At 46.9% G+C, this 15,857-nt stretch overlaps 2 protein-coding genes across 3 annotated transcripts; one reads left to right on the forward strand and one right to left on the reverse strand.

Moving 5' to 3' along the window:
• Positions 1-2,252: 2,252 nt before the first annotated feature.
• Positions 2,253-4,611, forward strand: LOC125506425 (tRNA dimethylallyltransferase). Of its 2 annotated transcripts, none has more exons than XM_048671243.2 (7): positions 2,253-2,481; positions 2,663-2,780; positions 2,878-2,921; positions 3,136-3,246; positions 3,725-3,826; positions 3,911-4,029; positions 4,378-4,611. In XM_048671243.2, the coding sequence occupies exons 1-7, from the start codon at positions 2,393-2,395 to the stop codon at positions 4,500-4,502; spliced, it is 708 nt and encodes a 235-aa protein (XP_048527200.1). In that variant the 5' UTR covers positions 2,253-2,392; the 3' UTR covers positions 4,503-4,611. The 2 variants fall into 2 exon arrangements, with proteins under 2 accessions (XP_048527200.1, XP_048527207.1); XM_048671250.2 differs by having other exon boundaries at positions 3,734-3,826.
• A 406-nt stretch (positions 4,612-5,017) lies between these two features.
• Positions 5,018-12,252, reverse strand: LOC125506442 (uncharacterized). The gene is made up of 2 exons (XM_048671259.2): positions 12,042-12,252; positions 5,018-5,880 (listed from the first exon to the last, which is right to left on the reverse strand). The coding sequence occupies exon 2, from the start codon at positions 5,860-5,862 to the stop codon at positions 5,398-5,400; it is 465 nt and encodes a 154-aa protein (XP_048527216.1). The 5' UTR covers positions 5,863-5,880; positions 12,042-12,252; the 3' UTR covers positions 5,018-5,397.
• Positions 12,253-15,857: the final 3,605 nt, after the last annotated feature.

Genomic DNA, 15,857 nt, shown 5'->3' on the forward strand with positions numbered 1-15,857 from the left:
AAATTGCTATTCTGGCGTTTAACTAATCATTTGATAATTCCAAATACTACATGTTATCTGGAGCATGAAAACCATTCCCATATATAGATGAAGGAGGAAAGGAGACTGATTGTAAGAGTGTATTTGTTTAGACCTACATAGTTCAGTGAGTGCACGTGCATTACAGATCAAACAAGAATCTTGGGGCTTTAAGCAATCTAGAATTCGAGATTTGGGATTATCTTAGGTTGCCAATGCTTGTACTGCAAATGTATAATCTGATATGACGCGTACATAAGAACTGTGCAGCAGTCTTGGATTACAACTTAGTATCAGAGGGATACTGAAGAAGTGAAGATGCATTTCTCTCTTTCTCAGGGTTATTTCTACTGCCAGATGCATTAAACTGGACCGTATCAAGAGATAACACCATCACAATGATTAGAATTGCCTTATTATGGTCTGATTGTTGTGTTTACAGATGATGTCCCTTAGCTTGGAATTAAGGTGGGTGGAGCCTAGCTCGAGTGGTTGGAAATCAGAATATATAAATCGTTTTTAGAGAAAACTTTACACGCAGAATTCATGTGCTCATGTGTCATTTTAAAATAATTGCATAGCAATCCAGTAAATTATGTAAGTTTCAGTAGGAGGCAAGATAATTTAGATGTACTACTATTTCAGTTACATGATTCTATACATCTAAAAATGCTCACATGATTCTGTAACTGTGGAGAATATCTCTCGCTAATCTATAATGTGTGCAAATCTCTAATTCGTTTCAATAAAGATAATTTTACCATGCAGAAGGATCCAATGAAGAAACTAATCCTGCTGGGTTCCAACAAATAGATCTTTCGAAGGATATGTTCTAATATAGCTGTCGTATACTGTTGCAGAGAAATCATATAAACTGGATTCGGTCGGATTTTTTTCATGACAATGTAAGTTCTTTTATTTATTCATGTGCATTTCATTAACTTACTTGGTGTGTGATTTATGCTCCCACTTTTCGTAGCTATCTCAATATCAAGAAATATGTTGTAGCATTTCATTAAGAACCTTTTAACTAAAGTTAGTTGTTCATGCAAACACAAGATGCACCGAAAGATAATGGCGAAGAAAATGCAAGTATGTATTTACGTAAATTGTTAGGTTTGACTCTAGGTATGTTGTATTATTATTCCGTGGTGTGCTATATATGCTTTCAAGAATTTATAGGAGGCAGCAAAAGGAACACAATGAGGGATCCACTGATTAAAAAAAGTAGCTGAATTTTTTTTGGCTTAGTAAACATTGTGACCCTTCTCCTAAAAAGTTTGATACATTGTTGAAGAAAATAAAATTGTGATAACCGTTAATCTATAACTTTCATATTTAATGAGCAAGGTTATTTGGTTTAACTCTTCCAAAGTTTGTTGGAAGAAGTTTCACATACTTGGCGAAATTAACAATCCTCAGAGATCAAATCCTTTCCTTTGTAGTGTAAGCATTTGGAGGTATAATTAGTTTTTTTTGTAACATAATAACGATGCATGCAGGGGAGGTTGAATAGTCTATAGTAATTTTCTTATTTGAGGTTTTTCATGTTTTTTTTGTAATGAGGCAAGCTGACATGCCTGAAAGCTTGATAAGGTTAATCTTGACAAAATACACTAGAATACTATTCTTTCCATCTTTATTTTTCTTCATATCCCATTTCAGTTTCTGTATGTACAGACTATCTTATAGCATTGTAGGTTTGTCTGGTTGCCAGCGTGCAAACATATACAAAACCGGATAAATACTTTGTATCATGATGATATTGGATTTTTTTAGCCCTTTTACATTTCAGTTAGTTCTTGTAAAGCATCTTCTATTTCTACACATATAGAAGTCGTTGTGGTCACATATCATCTTGTATTTCCTATTTGCAATTATATATGTAGCTATATAATTTGGGAGTACACATAACCGAAAAGTATATATAATTTTGATCTGAATTAGTATTTAATATATTTTGCTATGTAGATATTAGGTAATTTTGGTAGTACACATAACTGAAAAGTATATATATTATCTTTCATTTGATATATATATATATATATATATATATATATTTACATTTTTTTTATTTTTACTATGTGAATCTCATATGGTTTATGTTTGAGACGTGCATTGCACGTGCATGTTTATTAGTACAACAGAAGGTCAACTTTGTCTTCAGAAAGTTTCAGAATTTGTTGAGTTTTTTGGCAATGGCTAAAATACTTTTTCATATGAGGTGTTGGTGCATCCGAGAGCCAAGGGGTATTTCCCGAATAACTGTCCGCTATCTCCGCTACCCGGGGGCGCCATTCTATCGAACAGCCCGCCGGCACCGCCGCCTCCTCCTTATTTCGGCGACTAACCCCTACGTCTACCGAACATTTCAATGGCGGAGAGGTTCTTCTCCGGCACGTCCACCGCCGCACCTCCGTTCGACGATGCCGGCATCCTCCTCCTCTCGGGCCCTCCGTGCTGGTATGCCGCCTCTCAAACTTCCCTCGGCTTGCTGAAACTAGCTCCTTTCCGCCCTGCGCGCCGGAGCAAACCGAAGCTGTCGTAAAACCCATGCGTTTTATCCAGTACGTTATCCCCATCATCCGTGCTTACCTCACTCCCCGCCGCATCGATTTTGTGGCCTTTCTTGCTGCTGTAACAGCGGGAAGACCTCGCTCCTTTTCCAGTTCGCGATAAACCGTGCGGCGGAGAGCGGCCGGCACGTGGTGTTCATTTGCAGCAAGGGGAGGTTGGAGAACAGCCCCCCCTTCTTGTCCCAGGTGAGGATTCTTGCCTGTCAGTTTAGCTAATGAGGTGAAACTGTATACGCTGGTTGTTCCCGATTTGTGAAGCCACAACTTTTCCTCTTGCTTCCAGGGTGTTGAGCCATCCCTGAGCGTGCTTCAGAGAATACAAATCAAGTAAGGAGTGTTGAACCTACAATGCTGGTTTACTTTTGTAATACCTTGCTTAAACTCCACAAGAGTAAGAGTATTGGTCATGCTATGTACTGTGACATTTTCAGTGTTTATTTGGACCGGTTTAATGTTTGGAATTATGGTGATATGGTAGACTCGGCTATATCATGCAGTCATAACTAATTTATGCCTAGTTCTGTGCATTCTATGTCTGCAGATACATTGAAGACGATGAGGGAATCAGGAAGTACTTTGCTGCATTTCACCTGCTTGACGACTTTCCTGCTGCAGTCATTGTCGATGATTTTACCGGTTTCTTTTCGGAGAGGTGCTATCATTTTTTCCTTTCTTCTGACCATTATGCTGCGACTCAGTTACTGAGTGCATTGCAAACACTATGCTGCGACTCAGTTTAGCATTTATGTTACAACAATGTGTTACACAATTCTCCTTTTGGACTTTAACCATGAGATGGATTTGTTTCTGATATGTTTCTTCTAAGAAACGCAGTTGAGGATTTTCAGCATTTGTAGTTAATATAAATAATGGTAATATCTAATACTGTATGTACCAAGCCATTACAGTGTGCTGGGTGTCCTTTTGTCTCCTAGCTCAGCATATTCCATTCATAACATGCTTTCAATTGTTTTACTAAAACCTTTGGTTATAGATCACCTTTACTCTGTTCAGGATGGTCAGACGTTATTGAGATGTCAACCATCAAAATAAAGAAATTATAAGCTCTTTAATTGACGTAAAATACAGACTCTTGATATTTTATATGACTAATTCTTACCATGTTGAAGCTGTAATAGGAGCTGCCAGTTAAGATATGGAAATACTAGGGCTCGTGATCTAGCATTGGTTCGCATATTAGCTTTGTGTCAAAATGCTATTTCGCATGCAAAGTAAGTGATGAAGTCAAACCCAGATCTTTAAGTATCTCCATTTTCTATGTTGTTTACAGTAAGAAATCTCAATCCCTTTTGTAGTGCAAAGCTTGGAACCATTGGATCTTGCAACCTCTTGCTCTCTGATGTACATCAAGGTGACAACCCAAGGTCCCTGTTCATCTACAAGAGATGGATAGGTTCCATATATACAATCCAAGGTAAACTGTGTATGTAGCCATTATTATTGTGCATTCGTACATTTATTAAGTAAGCATTTTGTACTGCCATTTGTCATCCCTTAGTAGTACATTTTGCATTCCCATATAAGGCATGCCAGCTGGTTGATTTGCTTATTCTCTTTTCCATATTATAAGATGTCTTTGTCGAGAGTACCCAGGTGAAAATGCCAAAGTACACGAGGACATTTAGTTCAAAATGCCAATTCGCCTTATTTGAAATCCATAGAACTTTCCCAATATTTGTTTTTATGGCCATAAAGTGAATATAAATTTGATGACCCTTGAGCTAGTATGTTTTCATGATTTAATCTTACTGTCTTTCCTCAGGTGACGGCTTAGGTTCATATCTACTCAAGAACATTAGCACTCCACAAAGTGGAACCAAGGAAGCAAGAGCAGCTAAATACTCAATAGCTTTACAGTACCTTGTTCTTGAGGAAATCAAAGAATAATACGTTGCTATTTATTTGAATTTACTGTGCGAGATTTTAGGTTCAGATTTCCCTGAGCTGATTGTAAATCCCAAATCTTAATTCCTACTTTGGTAAGATTTTCAATTCAGATTCGTCCATGAATTGGCTGTAAATTCTAACTCTAAATTCCTACTCTGGTATTGGCCATTCCCTTGGAACAGTAAGATGCAAAAAGTATTTTAGTGGATACATAAGATTGCTTGTACTCCCTTTGTACCAAAATACTTGTCATGGTTTCAGTTAAGTTCGAACTAAAACCGCGACAAGTATTTTGAACAGAGGGATTATGCTTTAGTTGGAAGCCACACTCAGTATTCGGCTTATTTGATGCTGCCTAACCAAAAAAAAAAGAAGCAATATCTGTTGAGTATGACTGTTTAAATATCGTGTGCTGCTGTTCATTCCATCAAATAGAATTAGCAGAGTTAACTGCTGATTACACTGAGAAAGATCTGAGAATGATAAGATATTTAAAGTTGCAAGTAAAAGTCATGTAAAAGCACCAAAATTAACCATTACATATTTGTGTTTCAAATACATTGCCATTACACGAGAAATGACAATGATACCAAAAGTAAACAAACAACTAGCAACTTGGCAAGGTAACAGAAATGGATAATATTGTTCGTCTGGCGCAAGCTTAGAAGTAACATTATTTTCCGTGAAATATCTCCCATGGAAGAGATCAACATTGCAGCAGGAACAGCTGAAGACTGGGTATGAAGAAAATGAAAATATTGCCTGGGCTGAAGAGCTCAGTAAGGATCAACAGTTGAAAAACTCCCATCTTCTCCCACATCAATGAGAAACTACAGCTCACAAATGTCACCTGGGAAGGTAGGAGCTTGGTAGTATTGGAGACGAGCCAATCCACTCAGAGATCCTTCACAATCTCAATGCCCATTGAGTTAGCTGTGCCAATGATAGATTTGCACAACGCCTCGAGTGACATATGCTTGCAGAAGGGGTCAGCTTGTTTAAGTTTTGCAATCTCGTAAACGTGGCGGAGTGTTAGGGATGACACAACGTTGTGACCAGGACGAGTGCTGGCGGTCTCAATTCCTGCTGCCTTCTTGAGGAACCATGGAACGGACGGCGACTTAACTACAAACTCGAAAGTGCTATCTTTGTAGGCAGTTAGCGTGACCTGCATAGGAGTTTCTGCCTTGTATTTCTGGGTCCTTGCATTGAAATCCTTGCAGAACGCCATCAAATTGAGCCTATAAAAACCGAGTGCCGGACCAACTGGTGGTGCAGGACGTGCAGCACCAGCTGGAACAAGCAGGCGGATTGTTGCCAGTATAGGCTTCCGTGCTACTGCATCTTTCAGAGTTGCCATGTGATTGCTTTAGTAGATCTGCAGTAAACACGAGAGTTTAAATGGAATTAGCAGAGTTTTCAACGAATTTCATGAAAAAATTGCAAGACAACTCAACAAGTGTTTGCTGAAAGCAACATCATAACAGACTTAGGGTCTGCAATCTGCCTCCTCGAAGGCTTTAACTTTTGAATTATATACCACTAGATGCCAAAGATACACTTGTAATGTACCTGAAGAGCTAGCGTCGGAGGAAAGGTGATTTACAGTGGCATGGAAATTCCTTGACCTGCTCTAAGCAGAAGCAATTTACAGACTATTCCTAGTCTCTTTCGACACCCTCTTCAGTCAATCCAACATAGCCTAGAATGTGGTCAAATGATGAACAATTCTACTAACATGTGGTTACAAGCAGTCAGACTGATTGGCGCAACTGATTGGCTTTTGCGGATGAAGTAATATATCTGGGCAATCCAATGAACCTTCTGGAACTATGTCCTGTATTGTTTTTCCAAAGATACATAAGAATTGCTCTATTTTGATTATTTTCATAAAGTTACTTGGCTTGTCAGCTCAGTGGATCTATTTCAGATGAGGAGACCAACTAAAACAACGTTTTATTTCAGATGAGGAGACCAACTACATACTGTTTTTCCAAAGATACTTTTTTTAACCGGGCTAAACCCCTTCCCATTGAAGCATAACGTAAATATAAAGCCGATCCAAGATTGTTCAGGAGATGGGAAAGGGAAGAAGCGAGTTCAACGCACCAATGGGGAAACCCACTGTAGATGCTCGCAATTGAAAGTATAATCCAAAGATACATAATAATTGCTCTATTTGATCATTACTTTCATACAGTTACTTGGCTTGTCAGCTCGCGGAATCTATTTCAGATGAGGAGACCAACTAAAACAACATTTTATTCAGGCAGACAACTTGTTGGACACTGACTTGCAATATCTGGATGCTCTGCAAACAGTCTCAAAAAATACATAAATAAAGTGACCCCTAGATCAAAGCAGTGCCACAAATCCTCTTTGAAATTTAGAAATAATGATTACCACCATGAAAATGAAAGGTTGGAGAATCCTGCAAGTGATACGCTCGAGGGGATTTCATGGATTTTGAGTTTTTGACACCCTAAAATCACGAAAGGAGTAGCGCTCGGCTGTAGGACTAGGCTTCCCCACACACCGCGCCACTGGCCACTCCGGCCGCGGCAGGCACCGCACGCCTGCCACCGCCCACCCGGGGGCTCGCCTCCGCCCATGCCTCAGTGCCCCCAGCTCCGGGATCCCGCATCTCCACCGGCCAGCCTTCAATGCGGCGCTTCCGCTGGTCGGGATACGTCCCGGGTCCCTCTGATGTTCCAGCCACCCCGTCCTCCTCTGCGGGCTGGCGTTGGGTTGCGCCCCCTCCCTTGCTCAAATCAATCGTGGTCACTCCTCCATCCACACACATTCACTCCTCCGGCGCCATTGATGAGGAGGGATGGACGACCTATCAATCCCGCAAGAGCCGGCGCGCAAGCAAAGATCAGCTGGTCGGCGCGGGGAGCCAGCGCAGGGGCAATAAGTCCTCCCACGGGCACGAGGCCTTCTTAAGCAAATTCAAAGGCCTTTGTTTTCATTGCCTCAGCCCCCACCATCGCCGGATAGATTGTAGAGACCCACTGCACTGCATCATTTGCAAGAAGGCCGGGCATTTCGGCAGAGAGTGCCCGCTGAACCCGAAGAATCGACGGAGGGTGACACGGTGAAGGAGAGGCGAGCTGCGACTGGTGCGTGAGCGCCTTGTTTTCCCCAGTTCGGCGGCGATGGCTGAGGCGGACGCCCCCTACATCGACCATCGGCGCGCGACAGCCACAAGGTCACCGCTTCCTCGCCGACCATGGAGCAGCAGCTCTTCCTGCTCCAGCAACATGCCGCCATGGTCACCGCGGTGAGCAAGATCCACGTGGTCAGCCCCTACTCCATCGGCGAGGCCATTGAGAAGGAGTTCCAGATCCCCGCGCACCACCTCCTCATCACCAACCACAACCCCGAAGACTTCTTCATCAACTTCAACCTGCCGAAGCACAAGGAGCTCGTCGTGCGCCGTGGCTCGCTGGTGGTGGACGAAGTCACATTCCTGCTAGAGCCTTGGAGGGAGGACACGCACGCACTGCTCGAGACCTAGATGATCAATGTGCGCATCGTCATTGAGAAGCTGCCCATGATGCTCTAGACCTTGGAGGGCGCCGCGGACGCGCTCGGGGACAAGGTGATCATCAACCGGCTGGATAGCCGCACGTTCGAGTGTGCCGACCCAAAGACTTTCGCCGTGTGGGCGTGGGTCGCCGACCTCGCCCACATCCCCACACGGCGCACGCTCTGGAAGCACACCAAGGGGGATGGCCTCGTCGAAGAGATGTTTGGCTTCTCCCCGCCAAGATGCGCGGTGGCGCCACCACGCATCTCAAGAGGTGGGACGTCCTGGTGCACCTGGACCGCATCGAGGACTGGACGCCCCTGTCTCCGCGCTCATCTCACTCAAGGCAAAGCGGTATCCCCTCCTCCGAAGAGGACGAGGACGACCGCCCGTACCCACGGAACCCACCCATGGGCGGCTGGGTGCATGGCAAGGAGGACGGCAGGCCGGTGCTGGGGCCTGACCGGCGCGGGCGCTCCCAGGTGCGTGTGGTGTCCACGGGCTGTCGGGGCATGCCCTCGACGAGGCCAAGGCGCGGCCATGATGGAGACGACGGCCACAGTGGCCAGCAGCATTCCTGGAAGGACACCTTGCTTGGTCGGGCGCGCGGCAAGGAGCCGACGACGGCGGGTTCTTACTCGAACCGCCACAGGAGCCGCACCCTGGTGTCGTGCCACCGCCAGGGCACACCGCGTGGGCGCCGCTCCTCCGCTGGACACAACGACTAGCAGGCAGGGCAGGCGGCCAACCTCAGCAAGGGGCAGCGTGCGACCAGCCGCAGCAAGGGGCCGGGGCACTCGTCTGCCGTTCCGGGTGCATCCACTGTCGCCTCCCTCCTTGCTCCTCCAAGGCCGTTGTCCAACGCCACAAAGGCCCCCACCAGGGTGGACCCGGTTATTGACTTCTTCGACGGCGCACTAGAGGTGCTTCCTCCACCATCACGCCTGGACTCGCGCGCTTCCAAGCTCGATGCCACGGTGGCGGCTAAGCTCGACAAGCCACTGAACTTCACCAGCGGAGGGAGCACGGGAAGCGGCAACCCGCTAGACATGGGACCGGCTCTCTCGCTGGCACGTCACACCCCCGAGGCGGCGATCACCCACTCCCTGCAGCTCAGAGCGGTGACAAACCAGGTGTGCCACCTTCAGCTGGGAGAAGGAAGCAACAGCGGGGCGTCGGGGCAGCTCTTCACCAACATCCCTCCGTCGGCAGTATTCCACCGGCAGGGGGAGATCTCACGTCGCTTTACACTGCCCTAGTTGTCCTACTACCCAAAAAAGATGGGGCCATGAAGATCACTGATTTCCGCCCGATCATTCTCATTCACTCCATAGCAAAATTGATCTCTAAAGTGCTCTTCATTCGGCTTGCAGAGGTGATCCACACAATCATATCTCCAGCCCAGACGGCTTTCCTCTGGACCAAGTGCATCCACGACAGCTACCTCTTCGTGCAAAACAATGTCCGAGCGCTTCATCGACGGAAAACCCCCACCCTCCTCATGAAACAGGACATAGCGAAAGCGTTCGACATGGTGTCGTGGGAATACCTCCTGGAGCTGCTCCAAAGATTAGGGTCTAGCGCGCGCTGCCGTGATTGGGCTGAGCTGCTTCTAGCCACCTCCTCCTCCGCCTACATGCTCAATGGGATCTCAGGCGACACCATAGTGCACCGCCGTGGCCTCTGGCAGGGTGAACCCATGTCGTCGTTCCTCTTCATTTTAGCCATAGATCCCCTGCACCATCTCCCGACGGCGGCGGTCGACTAGCAAATCCTGATGCCAATTCCGGGGCGCGAGCTAAAACTTAGAGTGAGTCCGTACGCCGACGACGTTGTAGTCTTCATAAACCCTAGTAGGCAGGAGGTGGACAATCTGATGAGCATCCTGCGCGATTTTGGTTACGCAACGGGCCTCTGCATAAACTCGGTAAAATCTTCGGTCGCACCTATTAGATGTGAAGAGCTTAACATTCAGGAGGTGCTCGGGGGTTTTGGGGGATCCACCGTGGTGTTTCCGATGAAGTACCTAGGCCTCCCAGTGACACCAGGTCGCCTCCGACTCGTGCACCTCCAATTCATCATCGATAGGATCAAGGCCCGGCTAGCAGCATGGAAGGGCAAGCTGTTGCCGATCTCGAGCAGACGTGTGCTGGTACGTTGCATGCTTAGTGTGATGCTGACGATCGCGCTGACAGTGTTGAGGGCACCAAAGAAGTTGTTCAAGGAGGTGGACAAGTGCCGGAGGCGCTTCCTCTGGCGACAAGACGAAGAGATTACAGGAAGCAGCTACAAGATCAACTGGCCATCTGTGTGCTCGCCGACGGCGTGCCGTGGCCTCGGCATCCACGACCCGCAAAGCTTCAGCCGCGCCTGCGACTCAGGTGGCTGTGGATCACTTGGCAACACCCGGAGCGCCCATGGGTGGGGTTGGAGACACCATGCAGCACGGAGGACAGAGCGCTTTTCGTGGCGGCGACTACGGTGAAGATCGGAAATGGTGCCACCGCATCCTTCTGGCACTCCTCCTGGGCAGGGCCAGCCACCCTTGCACAACAATTCCCTCTGCTGTTCACGCATTCGAGGAAGAACAGAACCGTCACGCAAGCACTGAACACTGACACTTGGATAAAGGACCTGGCGCACAGCCGCGCCCAGGAGCTGCTTCCAGACTTCCAGAACATGCATAGAGCCATCAGGGGAGCGACGGAAGGGCTGCAGGCGGAGGTGGCCGATAAGATCAAATGGAAATGGGAAAGCTCAGGAAACTACTCTTCAAAATCAGCCTATGCGATGCAGTTTGTGGGGAGAGCTGCCACAACTTTTGATCAAGATATCTGGAGGGTTTGGGTGCCGGGGAAGATCAAGATGTTTGCTTGGCTGATGTTCCAGAATAGACTATGGTGCAACGACAGATTGCAACGACGGGGCTGAGCCAATGATTATTTCTGTCAGATGTGCGTCCGGAACTTCGAGTCTGCTCATCACCTCTTCTGGGAGTGCACGAAGACACATGAGCTATGGACGGAGATAGGACGATGGCAGGGCTGCTCTTCCTTCGCGCCGACGGACGACTCGCACAACGCCGCCTCCTCCACGGCGGTTGCTCACCACATCTACGAGAGCGTCGAGTCAAAGTGGAAGAAGGGCGCCAGAACTCTGCTGCTGTTGGCGTGCTGTGAGATCTGGCAGGAACGGAACCACTGCACTTTCAGAAAGAAGCTCCCATCCACTCGACAAATTATACAAAGGATCACCAACTCAATTGAGCTTTGGAGGATAGCAGGCGCAAGATGCCTCGAGAGCCTCTTCGGGGAGCCACCTTGAGAGATAGGACATATATAGTGAGGGGATGATCAGCTATGGCCAACCCCTCCCACAGCCCTTCTTTTTGTTTTTGTCATTGATCCTAGGACCCCCCCCCCCCCCCCCCATTTTGTATTCCCGTTGCTTTCTGCTAATGATCATGCAAGGCCAGCAATTGCCGGATCTTTAAAAAAAATATGCGCTCAAGGGAGAACTCACTGCTCAAGACAAGTTTGTGATCACCCTTGATACCACGATGGCCATTTCTTTTGCAAGGACAGAGGAGGCATCGAGACGCAAACAAGTAATAAACCTTAAACACAAAATCTTGAATACATAATCCACAACAATCTTACTGCTCCTAAAGCCCTCGAGAGATAAGCCGCACACAGGCTCGGGCGCATCTTCTGGGCCAGGCACTGAATTCCGCCTGGCATCTGACCCGTCGTCTCGGGCATTTCGCCGAACACCTTTCAGGTGCCGTGAGAGGAGTGCGGGTACTGAAGAGAGCGCACAGGCGCAACGCGAACGAGGTAACTCTGGCATTCTTGATTGAACTGGAACCAATAACGCGCCCAGTCCCGTCGTACAATGCGTGGTGGCATATCGCATACATGTCCCGAGAAAAGAAAGCAGGCGCACACCACTGGGGATTCCATTCGAGGTCGACCGCTATACGCTGAGACCGAGAAGTTGAGGCAAACCTGGGCGCGCCTTCGCCGAGACGACAGCAAGCCGCGCCGGCTGCCGGTTGCCGGTCGCACTGTCGCACTCCTTGGCCGCTCCCGCGCCCGCGCCGCTCGCCGCTCGGTTGCTCCAAATCGGGTTCAAGAGTCAAAACTCCCGTGATCGACCTGTATGGCTGACTGTGTTTCGCGACTAGTTGCCGGGCTTAGGGTTTACCTCTGGAGTTTTTCTGACCCGTGGGCCATAATTTAGTTGTTCTATAGCTAGGGCTGGGCCGATTTTTTTATAACTAATATTTTTTTTCAGGTGAACTAATAATTAATAATTCAGTAATTCCAGAACTGATAACGGACATGTGAAAATTCTAAAAATAGGAAGGACGCAAAGAACAACAGCGTTCACACCTGGACGCTATTAAGAACCACGACCATGTCTGGATGCTATTGCCAACAGCGTCTAGTTATGTGGTTCGGCCGGTGCTTTAATTAAACTGAACTGAGTAGTTTATCATTGATGTTCCCTGACCCGTAAAACCTAGTTCGCTTGCAATCATTGCTCTTCGTCCTTGCCGTGCGTCAAGCAACCTCGGTTGATATTACAAACCCAGCTACTACTCCATCAAACACAAGGGATTACTACTCTCGTATGTTGATTCACTCAAGTATCCTAACTGGTTACAGGAGGGAAAATACTAGAGAAGAGAGGTCTGAAGGAAGAGAGCTAAGACTATCTCTAGGCGATCCCTTAAAATATAGTGGAGTAAACCGTGGAGTAAAGCTTACTAAACTATTTTTACATCACTAAATTTTGGCCCGATCTAGATGATCTCGTAAATTGAGCGGAGTAAAAAACAATTTGGGATATGATGAACACAAATTCAATTCAAACAAACTTACTAACCGAAATTCGAGACATATTAATAATATTTAATATTTTCAACAACTAAAACATAGTCTAGTAACGGAACTAAACTTACTAATCTAATTAATATCTGTATCATGAACAAACGACAACCAGTCCGTCGTGGACATTCGACCGATCATGGGGTTGGGGCATGTGTCGTCGGCTGGGTCGTCGCAGAAGATTCTTCTAAATTCACTCCTGAAGTCGTCGTTGTTGCCGCCTCCGCTTCCACCTGCCTCTGTTGTCGCCATTGTCTTCATCGCTTGACGTCACGATGCCCTCCCCCCAGAGCTAGCTGCTCGTACAGGCGGTGCTCCCCCTCCACTTGCTCTGTGTAGAGGCGGCGGAGCTCCGCCGTGTATGCCTCGTTGGAGGCCTCCACCACAAGCCTTTCCATCGCCTCCCGGTCCTCCCTTGCCTCTTTTATGGAGACCATTCGTGGGTCGCTGACATCTAGTTGCAAAATCTTACGGAACTAAAAGTTCTGGTGGTCGTCGGCGCCACCGACCAAATGTCATATTCTTTGGTGGCCCGCTCGGTGAGTTGGAAGGATCCGAGCCAAAGCTTCTCATGGGTGTGCCGGTCTGTAATCTCGGCCACCCATGTCCCCCATGCCCGCTGCTACATGCCGACGTACGGTCTCATTGCAGCGGCGGACTGGGAGCTCGGGGAAGTCGGAGAGCCTACCGTGGGAGGCAGATGGGGCTAAGCTTGAGGAATAGTCGTGATGCAAGAGCGATGGGGGGGGGGGGGGTTCACCGATGACATGAGGGCGGCAGGGGATTGGGGTGAGAGGCAAAGAGGCGTGTGATGCTTTTACTCCACGACAGAGAAGTCGGGTAAGTTTAGGTGCTCAGCAAGGCGAGGAGTAAAATATATACTCCACTATAGGAGTTACGGGATAAGTTAGGTCCTAGTTAAAGAAGTAAGGCCGGATTTTTATTTCTCTAACCGGTTTTGGGGGATCGTCTAGAGATGCTCTAACCTTTATCAAAGTCCTTCACATACGTTATAGGAATAAGAGCGACACTACTAATAGCCACATCAACAACATAGTTAATTTGCATATCCATATTCTAAGAATCTGACCCACTCATTACTAGTGCACCGCTAGGGTCATCTTTAGTTTCATCAGGCATGTGCGTTCTTTGTCAGTCGTTGCTCTTGCGCTGCTCATTCCGCTTCAGCATGCTTGGCCATAGCATGAGTGTGTTGTTGCATTTAGGATATGACAGCCGACAACGCCAATCATCACATGAGAGACATCGTCTCACCGGCCACTCACTGTTATGATCCACCAATCCACATTTCTTTGAACGAGCAAGCCGATTAGGTTGGGGATAACCGATTTAGGAATTCCTGGTCTGGGTTGGTTCAATCATGCTTTGGATGCGGTTAACACTAGCGTCTAGACCTGGACATGGTTCACAATAGCGGCCAGCCTGAACGCTGTTACTCATAGCGTCCTTCCCATTTTTCAAAATTTCAAATTACCTTTATCAGTTTTGAAATAATTGAATTATCATTTATTATTAATAAAAAAATCGGAGGGCTGGACGTTCTGCTGTTCGGTCTTTTCATGAATTCGTTTTGTAAATATGGTAACCGAATTTGGTACTAAAAATCTGCTAGCCGAAATTTTGGTTCGGTTTTCAGTTTTAACAGAATTCTAGCTTATTCAGAAAGTGCAGGTTCAGTTTCAGAACATATTTTGACAGCATGCAGATTTTAAAGAAAAAATTTGGCAAGGGATGGGGAACATGGACGGATGGATGGGCGAAGGTGGGACGACGGATCCTTGTCCTCCCTGGTCGGATCTTTGCGTGCAGCGACGGCGCGACGGTGGAGGTCCTTGCGTGCAGCAACGGCGCGGCGTCGGTGGTCAGCGAGAAATGAGAAGGAGAGGGCGGAGCACGTCGGGGGAGCCGGCGTCGGGGGTGGCCGGGTGGGGAAGATGATGCGGTGGCGCCGGCGGCGTCTCAGTCGCTCAAATGAGTAGCGGCGACGGCTAGGTCTTGCGGGCGTGCGGTGTGGGTGGCTTGCTAGGTCTAGGGCTCCTGACTCCTGCGCGGGCGTGGGACTGGGGGACGGTGGATCCTATATGACGCTCGGACGGTGGATCCTATATGACGCTCGTTAGCGTCCAAACGTCGTGCTTTCGCTGAGGCTAGCGCCTGATTGGGCCGGCCCATGTGCGGGATTCGCCTGTTTATTCGTCCCCTGCTGCTTTCCCTCGTTGTTTCATGTTTTTGTTTTCGTTTTTTTCTTCTGTGCTTTTTTTGCTTCCGGTTTTCAGTGGTTTTGTTATGGTTTTTTTGTTCCTTTTTACCTTTCCTTTTTACCTTTTCGTTTATTTTCTTTTTTTGGTTTCTTCTTCTTATTTTTTGCTGTTATATAAAAAGTTCACTGTGTATCACAAAAATGTTCATCATATATTAAGGAAATATTCAAAGTATATTACAAAAAGTTCACCTTGCATTTATAAAAATGTTCATCCTGTATTACAAAAATATTAATCACACATTTAACAAAATGTTCACCATATACTATGAAAATGTTCAGCGTATTTTATAAAAATGTTTATTGTGTACTTACAAATGTTCAGTGTATATCACAAAAATGTTCAGTGTGTATTTAAGAATTGTTTAGCATATATCACAAAAATGTTTAATGGTTAAAAGTTTTTGATTTTTTTTCTTCCACTGCTTCTAGTTCTTATACACTCGTGCGGCTTATATATAGCAGCAGTGAGCAGCTCAAGTGGTATTGAACACTCGGTGAGTACCATGGGGTGTCGAGTTCGATTCCTCGTTTTAGCATCATTTTTTCGGGGATTTATAGCAGCTCGCTTTGACGCCACTGAATGGGCTGACCCATTCTGATCGTGCGACGTGCGGGGAAGCTCGTGTGGTTGACGCTCGCGAGCGTCA

Source organism: Triticum urartu, chromosome 1A (genome assembly GCF_056163025.1).
Source record: "Triticum urartu cultivar PI428250 chromosome 1A, HENAU_Tu73, whole genome shotgun sequence".
Lineage (NCBI taxonomy): Eukaryota > Viridiplantae > Streptophyta > Magnoliopsida > Poales > Poaceae > Triticum > Triticum urartu.